The following is a 9,206-nucleotide window of genomic DNA, read 5'->3' as shown; positions in this document are numbered from 1 at the left end:
ATGGCAAGCCGTTTTAGCTTTTATTCCTTTTTTCTTGATATCGGGAATTAAATTAATACATGTGGAAATACAATTTCCACTAGTACAAATTTAATTATTGATATCATAAATTAAATTAATTCACGTAAGAATTCATTTTTCACTAGTAAAAATTTAATTTCTACTAGTAAAAATTTAATTTCTACTAGTAAGAATTTAATTATTACATGTACAAATTATATTTTTGATATCAAGAATAGAATTCTTACTAGTAAAAATTTTATTCTTACTAGTAAAAATTCAATTTTTACATGTGAAAATTGAATTTCTACTAGTAAAAATTTAATTATTACATGTTCTAATGTAAATTAGCTTGATTTGCATGCGGATACAAAGGCGGAGCTAATTTACATTGCGCTCTTCTTAAAGAGACCACATGTATTGTCTTTCTTTTTTTTATACAGCTTGCACAGTGCTTATTTTTTATAGCTTCATACTTCACAGTTTAAGTGTGGGCTAATGTTAAACTCTGCCAATGGCCGACTTGGTTCTGTCACGTATTATGAGGAGAGTCAGACTTATTCATAGAAACGTCCAGCAAGGCAGTAATGGAGGCTTGCGCGATGTTGCCATTATTGATTCTCTCATTGCTAATCTACGTCGTATTGAAAATCATTTGAGTGGGGAAACGTTTGCAGAATTGTTTGAGAGTCTGACTACATTACAGTCTTCCATAACTGCTGATGTGCCAACTGCTTCGTACTCTGCACAGCGTAGCAGCACTGGTAAGCAGCATTTAAGCACAATGTAGGCCTACAATATTAAGTTTAAATTTAATCTTTGAACTATAAGCTAGTTCTGTAATTATGTTTTGCACATTCCATTTGTTCAGTGTTGTTTGCACTGGCTATTCCAGGCTCCCGGGGTAGACCCAGAATTGATGTGTCAAGAGAACAGCTGGAACTCTTATTCAACCAAGGATTTAGAGCAAAAGCAATGGCACGGCTTCTTGGCTGCTCATCGTCTTTCATTTACAGAAAACTCAGATCTTTGGGCATTTCGATAAGGCAAAGATTTACTCCCATCAGTGACAATGATCTTGAACAGCATGTACGAATGCTCCATCAGCAACATCCAAGGGCAGGTTGTGAGGTAGGCTGTACTTTTTTGGAACTGAGCTATTAGACCAGGGGTCGGCAACCTTTGAAACATGGAGTGCCAACTTTAACATGTCTAGTCAATGAGTGTGCCACTATGACGGTGAGTTTAAATTGTAAATGGACACAAATTAAGTATTATATCGCGATCGATTGCCAAGTATAAACACCTCCGCCGCTCGCGCAGGTTCGCGCGAGTTGTGCAGAGTCACGCGCTACTGTCACTCGCGAAAGTATAATCCATTAATATAATAATTTATATTCATTTATATATATTTTTGCTGATGCTGGTCCAGCGTGTCGCATGCCAGTGACTATGCCTCGGCGTGCCAACGGTGGCACGCGTGCCATAGGTTGCCGACCCCAGATGAGTCAATGTTTGTCTGTGATCTAATGAGAACCGTCTTGGTAGATGATGAGGGGCTATCTTTCTGCTGCGAGTATACATGTACCTCGACATCGAGTGCGGGAGACACTGAACAGAATTGATCCAGCAGCAGCCGCACAAAGGTGGAGCAACGTTATTGCAAGGCGCACTTATCATGTACCATTTCCCAACAGTCTATGGCACATTGATGGATACATGCGCCTCATACGGTAAAATTTTATATAACTGAGTAATTAATTTGGTTTAATCATCTGATAACCCAACAATAAATCTGAGTTAGTATTAAAATGGTCCTGTCTTTTTTTTTTACAGCTGGGGTATTGTGATACATGGTGGTATAGATGGATATTCACGAGTCATCACCTACCTGAATGCCAGTACTGACAACACTGCCCTGACAGTTCTAGCTCACTTTGTAAGGGCAAGTTGCCGGTATGGACTTCCATCAAGGGTCAGATCAGACCACGGGGGTGAAAATACAATGGTAGCACTGTTAATGAACCTTTTGAATGGGGAAGGACGAGGGAGCCACATTACTGGGCTATCAGTTCACAATCAGCGAATTGAACGCCTCTGGAGGGATGTGTTCACACAAGTCATCCATTACTATTACAACTTGTTTTACTCTTATGAAGATGAAGGCCTTTTGGAACCAGACAATGAAATACATAAATACTCACTCCAAACAGTGTATCTTCCAGAAATTACAGAGAGATTGGAAACTTTCAGGAAGGCATGGAACAACCACAGCATGCGCAGTGAACATTCTCACACCCCTAACCAAATGTGGCTGGAGGGCATGATTGGCAGCCAGCAAGCAGACAGCACTGCAATCAACAATGTCTTTGGTGAGAATCCTTACAGTGAGGACAGCTTGGAAATACTGTTGGCACATCATGGTGTGCAGCTGGAGCAGTTAGAAGCCGAAGAGGAAGTCTTTGACCAGGCAGTAGTAGTGAGTCGACCACACATCGGTCTTAATCAAGAACAACAACGGACTCTTCAGGATGTTCTCACAGGAATTACAGACCTAAAAGACAAATACGTAACTTGCTGTAGAGAGATCACCACTATGCTTTCAGCCTAATGCTTTCTGACCTCTTAACTAAAAGTTTGATTGAAGAATGTGAAGACTGTATAAAAAATATACATTTTTTATACATATACAAGAATATTGTATATACAGCAACAATGTGTAGTCCTGGTTGGGAAGCGAACAATAAGCAGATTGAAGAAAAATGGAAAACTCAATCATACTACATAGAGAAGCCATGTTAATTACAATAAAGATTTACTTAACTCTTGTTCTTCTGACATGTACATTGTGACAAAAATGTAAAACTGTAATGCCAATACAGAAACTCTTCCAAAGCTAAACAAATGTCAAAAAAAATGTGAAAAATAAAAGAAAAAAAGACCAATATTCTTTATCTCAACAACTTGTGTCAGTAATTCAATGCCTAAATATCTAAAACAGGCTCAATACTGAATCCTTAGACAGCACTTTTTTTTTTTTTTGCAAAATGGCAAACATGAAATTTCTGTGAAACTTGATATGGAAATATTTCAGTCTCTCTTTTTCTAGCCGGCTGAAGCATGTTTGAGATATAATCTAAACCTTTCCAAATCCAAATGATCCAAGTACAGCATTGGTCATCAGATCAAGTAGCTCCCCTTCATTCTGTACACCACGGGGAAGGAACAGTGTCATAGAGCAAGTTGAAGCATAAGGAAAACGACTTCCTCTTTCCTCCTGGTCATAAAACTGGATTTGAAGTCGCTGCGGAAAACCAAGAGGTGGTACTGCATCTGCTCCCGTGACAAACACCAATAGGTCCTCAAAGGTGAAGGGAGTTTCTTTTTCTGTTAAAATACAGACACACAATTGCATAAACGCCAAAACAGGAATATGTTTTTAATGCCATGACTCAAATTTAATGGCGTAAGCACTGTATTTTAAAGGTGGCTCCACAATAAGATTCATGTTGATTTTTATTTTTTTAACATAGCAGTACACATCTATTATATTAACGTTACAGGTTAAGACAAAGTACCTAACTGCATAATCAATTTCATAATGACAATTGTGTGACAATGGATTTTGACCTTGCACACTGTTGAGAAGACACTCCCATGCAAATATAGTGTCCTCTTCCGCTTCCTTGTTGTTTGCCCCCTCATCACTCCAAAAGATATCAAAAAGACATCGGAAGGCTGCTCTTGTCAGTTGTTCCTCTGTATGTGTAAACAGGCACTGAAATGCTTTCCAGTATCTCTCCACAGTTTCCCAAAGTTTACCACAAGAGTTGATCCCTTGTTTAAACTGCTCCACCATGTTTGCAGTTCTGAAACATAAATGAAATAAATGATTAAAATAAAATCATGCATAGTGATAATTGGATGGAAGGATGTCACCAGTTAGTAAGGATCTGTCCATTGTTATCAATAAGCAATGATGTTAGGCAACAAATCTTATTTACTATTAAAGCACAGATTATATAGAAATAGAAGACACAACACATTGAATCCGGGACAGCTCTAGGAATAATACCTGTGAAAGATGAAATGTTTCACAATTTGTGAGATGATCTGTGGAATATTAAGAACCTTGGCTTCATATACCCCTGGCACTCCACAGTCTGCAATCCAATCACCCAGACTCTCCTGCAGATCTTTCCAGTCCTCCTCAGTTTTACATTTTTCAATCTAAGAAGACAACACAAGACAAACAAGAGAAACAAACTCCTGTCTATATCTTTACATTTCTATATACTGTAATATTTTGATGAGAATAACAATTAGTAATATTTAAAGTAATAGTTATTTTTCCCCCCTGTTAAAACATGTTAAAAATCTCCTCTTTAAAAAAATTACAACAAAGCAAAAAAAAAAAAAAAAACTGCATAGTGTCAGAATACCTGTTGAAGCTTGTCCTGCACAGACTTGTCTGGCAAGCTGGCAATATCAAATCCTTCAAGATCTGGAGCCTGACCACACATTAACTGATAAAGGCTGGGATGTAATGCCTTAATGCTTGGTCCCCCATGCAACAGGGACCAGGCAATCAACTTCCCACCAGTATAATACTTTCCCTTTTCTAGGGCTGCCTGATCATAAGAAAAAAAAAGGTTGCCTGGCTGTCCCTCGAAAATGCCCAAAGTAGACTGCACGTCCTTCATTAAAAGCCTACCAAGAAACAAGAGGAAATTACAGCATAAAATTTTTTTCAAATACAGCATAAAATTAACTCAATAAAACATACAACTGGGTCATCTCCAGTAAAACAATAAGAAAATGGCAAAGAATATTATTTCTATCTAATGGTCCTAAATATTGGCCCCACCATTTAGGAGGGCATGCTTAAAATACTACTGATGCTCCACAATGATAAAATAAACCATTGCTAATTCACCAGTTTCTCTGGTTTTGCATGTATTTCTTCCTTACACTTGCACGTAAAGTGCATTCATTTTGGCAAAGGTCAGAGTTTAACCTTCCAATTGCCCTTCTGATGGGGCAATTTTGGTGGTTGCTTTGTTTTTTTTTTTACATCTTTTAATTTATTTTTAACCCCACTTTATACATCAGAGCTTTTCTCAAGCTCATATGGGTTTGCATATGATATCATTTCCATCTAATCTTCTCAGCAATATGTCCAGAAAAATTATCTGCTTGTTCCTAATGCCACTATAACCGTGAATGAAATAAATGAAAAGGTGGTCACTGTACATTAGATGGTTAAAAATGAGAATTCATAACTTTTTTAAATGATAGTTTTCCAGTATGACGCGTGCAAAACAAAAAGAAGACTTAATTAATGGTAATGTAACTCCAACCTGAAGAATTCTCTTGTGGGCCCTCCAAAATCATCAGCCATCTCACCCACAAATTCAATCCGTGGACATTTGTGCCAATCAAAATAGCCCTTGTTCAGAGCTGTGATGGCACTGTGTAGAATTCGCCTCCTTCTTGCCACAACTATCAGTGTAGAATGCTCACTGATGTTTTCCTTCCTGAATTCTCCAATGATATCAGCAAGGTTTTCCACTTCCTTTAAACAAGAAAAAATAACCATAACAGAAGCAACCTTAAATTTCAGTTTAACTTCTTCTAGCATGCAATCATGCACTGTGGATACAGCGACATTTTTCAACTCACGTTAGATGGACTATATGGACGTTTTGGAGACGACAGCATTTGGGTGTCCTCATCAGGTTCACTGTCTTGTAATATCTCACTGCATGTACAAAAAAGAAACAAAACAAATATCCATGTTGCTATATGTAGCTCTACATCCATTTACACACATGGTGCGTCAAAAAACATTACCTTCAGTTTTGCAGAAACATTTAAACTTTGATTCAGCAAGATATGGACTTTTGTATAAGCTGAAGACAAATCTCACACTGATCTGTGAATGACCACTATTCTCCAAATTCTTTAGAAACAGTGAGCTCTCTAAACACAGATAGGTGAAATTAAGTTACTGATATTTAGTGGGAATGTTATAACACTACACCTAGTGCTCTTTCAATTATATGGAATTTCAATGTTTTAGTGTCAGTTCACAAAGAACAATGATAGCCTTTATAGCTCCAATGGAAGTGAGTAAAACGGTCTCAGGGTTATAAATGTTTGAGAACCTGATTGCTGTGAACTGACTGTGGGACACTCCTACAGTTGCTGGAAAGCTCCCGTGTATCTGCTTGAAAAGGTTTTGACATAACCAAGGAGTCTGCATTATAAACACAAAGCAGACCTGCTGCATATTTACTAACAAAGTAATAAACATGGGTATCAATGTGTCTAAATACTCTCATAACTGGGACTCACAGGAGAGCTTGCCACTGGATAATGCACAAGTGTCACTTCCAGTGTACTCTCAGAAAGCAAAGACTGGCCAGTCCTGTTGAGATGGGTACAAAAAAAATTGAAATGCCCACACTCTTTGATGAAAAACAATATAGGTTAAAGTAACATCAAAAGATTCTTACAATCAACTAAATTTAACTAGTAATAGGAATGTAATAGAAGTAAAAAAACACTGCAATCTGAACATGAGCAATACCGGTTCTGAGTAGTTGTTTCTCCTTCAACTGGCTGATTTGTTCTGTAGAACACCTGAATCAACGGATGGTGAACAAACAAACAAAAAATGTAAAAAAATAATTTAAATATTTATAAAAAGAAAATGCATGAAACTTTTCAAGCAAATGTGTAATTACCTCAGGAGTGCCTGCATTTACATATATGTAGCCTCTATTTCCATCCTACATCAAACAGCACTGTTAAATATACATTTTTCTACAGATTTACATTATTTATAAAATGTCAATATAATGTGTTCATAGATGTAGCTTACCACCTCATCTGTCAGGTCAACAATATTACTCTCTACTGATGTCACTGCACTTCTAACCATTTCAGAATGCACATTGAGAGAGACCTGTAAGAATTATTTCAATAATGTTTCATGCCTAGATATTTACCTCATAAAGGAATTAAGAAATCAAATTTTAACATACCGGTAATTAGGTTAAACAACTACAAATTATACCACTACTTATTAGTTGACTGAGAACTACCCTTATCCTAATATTCCTAATCTATGGAATATTTCCCAATAAGTTCCCTTCAATAAATATTAGTACTTGACAGCTTCTACCAGGCATAGCTGTGAAAGAACTGGACTGCATCTTACCACGGCTGCAGAACTAACACTTGATCTTCCTTCACTACTCTCATTCAAGGATTCTCCATCCTGCATGAACATTTTCAGTATTTTCATAATCAAGTTGCTCATGCAAAATAAAACAGATCACTGACACATGTTAATACGAAGCTGCTGAATAACAGTTTTGCATATTAAAAGTTCACTTTAATAAAAGATGCAATGTAATCAATCAGAACTCACCTGTCTGGATAGCGATAAGTTTGAATTGGGCAGTATATAAAGTCTGCTTCTTCCAATTTGTCGCTTCAAGTCTTTGACGGAGTTGGCCTGGACAACTAGCAGTTTCTTTGCTTTTGTAGCTCTGGCAAGACGAAAGCCGGTCACATTTAGGCTTACGCTCTCAAAGCTTTGGCAGATGAATGTATTGAGTTCTGCCAAGGACCATGACAAATCAACGGTCTTATGCTCATGACCTAAGTCACTGTTCCCGCTTCCTGTAAAAATATTACAGGATTAGTAAAGGGAAATGTTACAACATGAGCAACACAAAAGTCTAAATGCCTTTACACTTTCATGTAATCAATTACAGCTTCTACTCCTTATATTATTGTATACTCCTTCTACTATTATGTTAACTGTAATGTAAAGCAGAATGAATGATTGTAGCAAATCATAGTGGTATTCCCAAGTACCAGTGTATCAAAAAATATTGCTGATGACAATAAAAAAGAAAACAAAAATCACCATACCTAAACCAGATTTCTCAAGTTCCTCTGAATCCTGTGAACTGGGTATAGTGGTTTGGTTAGGATCCTCTAACAAGAAAAGCTTCACCTGCCATTTAAGCCCAGGCTTTCTCCCACGTCCACGTCCATCACCTGTTGTTCATAATATTATTTTTGCTATTGCAAGACACATTACATAATAGGCATGTTTGTAATAACCATAAGACATGTTCAGTCAGTTTTGCTCACCAGCTACAGATCACAGATAAGGATCCATTTGTAGTGTATTTACTTACACGTTAAACATTGTACTTAAAGTTACCTCCATTTACTGGTTTTATTCAGACATAATGAACATAGCTAACACTGCCAAGAAATAGAACATATTAGCTCGCTCTTTGGCGATCATATGTGGATTTGTACTAGCTAAAATACGTGGATTTGTGTTAACTAAGCTAAAATATGTGGATTCGCGCTAACTAACTAACCGACCTGGGGTGGGTTTCCCAAAACGTTTGTAGCGCTAAGTACTTCTTAACCTCGTACGTTTCATACGAGGTTACGAAGTACTTAGCGCTACGAACATTTCGGGAAACCCACCCCTGGATTTGTCAAAGCTAACTAATGTAAGCTGCCATAACTGGATTTGTGCTGACTAGCTAGCAAACCTACCTAGATTCATAGAACTGTTGCGACGGCGTCGGGAAAATGAGCTCCGTACATTAGACAACAGATTTGATTCTGTGTTTCTGCCAGTGGAAAGTTGTCTTCTTGCTGCCGCAACAGCTCTATATACTCTTGTAAAATCAGTAGAGTGCTCTGTGTTGGAATGATTCTCACCTCCACCTGACATATTGCAAAATGGCTAATTACCGACAATTCCATCATTAGCGCAGTGGGAGCATGGTTGCCAGACAACCTGCTCCGAGTGGAAAAATTAAAAGTTCTTTAAGACAAAAGGCTAAAAGAATACACGCTATCATAAATGCATATAATATTATAAACATGAAAAGCTTTTATTAATATATAGAAACCATTACCCTTTTATTATAAACGATTCAAATATCAAAGACAGCTTTTAGGTGTAAGCAGTGGGGTGATCGGTCTTTCGCGGTAGCAGGTCCTAAATTGTGTGGAATGCCTTGCCTACTGTTCTACGTTCTATCACTGATCTGCCAATATTTAACGCCAAACTTAAAACACACCTATTTAGGATGGCTTTCAACATCTAATTATTTGCAAGTGGTATCATTACCAACTGCACACAGATGTTATCTTTAAGA

The 9,206-nt window shown here is 37.4% G+C and overlaps 1 protein-coding gene and 1 long non-coding RNA gene across 3 annotated transcripts; one reads left to right on the top strand and one right to left on the bottom strand.

The window, feature by feature from the left end:
- The first annotated feature begins 463 nt into the window (after positions 1-463).
- On the top strand, positions 464-2,893 carry LOC143500514 (uncharacterized). The gene is made up of 3 exons (XR_013126824.1): positions 464-1,131; positions 1,549-1,733; positions 1,837-2,893. It is a non-coding gene; the product is annotated as an uncharacterized LOC143500514 (long non-coding RNA).
- Positions 2,894-2,999: 106 nt separating this feature from the next.
- Positions 3,000-8,211, bottom strand: LOC143500513 (G2/M phase-specific E3 ubiquitin-protein ligase-like). Of its 2 annotated transcripts, none has more exons than XM_076994666.1 (14): positions 7,948-8,211; positions 7,439-7,692; positions 7,226-7,285; positions 6,887-6,970; positions 6,750-6,794; positions 6,593-6,645; positions 6,358-6,430; positions 6,168-6,229; positions 5,683-5,761; positions 5,361-5,575; positions 4,443-4,710; positions 4,076-4,230; positions 3,631-3,869; positions 3,000-3,387 (listed from the first exon to the last, which is right to left on the bottom strand). In XM_076994666.1, exons 4-14 carry the CDS (start codon positions 6,944-6,946, stop codon positions 3,137-3,139), a joined length of 1,500 nt encoding a protein of 499 aa, XP_076850781.1. In that variant the 5' UTR covers positions 6,947-6,970; positions 7,226-7,285; positions 7,439-7,692; positions 7,948-8,211; the 3' UTR covers positions 3,000-3,136. The 2 variants fall into 2 exon arrangements, with proteins under 2 accessions (XP_076850781.1, XP_076850782.1); XM_076994667.1 differs by having other exon boundaries at positions 6,168-6,226.
- Positions 8,212-9,206: the final 995 nt, after the last annotated feature.

The sequence above is a fragment of the Brachyhypopomus gauderio genome, unplaced genomic scaffold, assembly GCF_052324685.1.
Source record: "Brachyhypopomus gauderio isolate BG-103 unplaced genomic scaffold, BGAUD_0.2 sc155, whole genome shotgun sequence".
Taxonomy (NCBI): Eukaryota; Metazoa; Chordata; class Actinopteri; order Gymnotiformes; family Hypopomidae; genus Brachyhypopomus; species Brachyhypopomus gauderio.
Note: the sequence above shows the minus strand (reverse complement) of the source record. Positions and strands in the feature narration are given on the sequence as shown.

Bases quoted from the DNA above. Each gene is read 5' to 3' on its own strand.
- LOC143500513 (XM_076994666.1), bottom strand. From the start codon at position 6,946: ATGGTTAGAAGTGCAGTGACATCAGTAGAGAGTAATATTGTTGACCTG. The intron at 6,431-6,592 runs GTATTGCTCATG...CCATCTCAACAG, and splicing joins GAAACAACTACTCAGAACCG to GACTGGCCAGTCTTTGCTTT. The intron at 5,762-6,167 runs GTTCTCAAACAT...TTGTACATGCAG, and splicing joins AGTCAGTTCACAGCAATCAG to TGAGATATTACAAGACAGTG.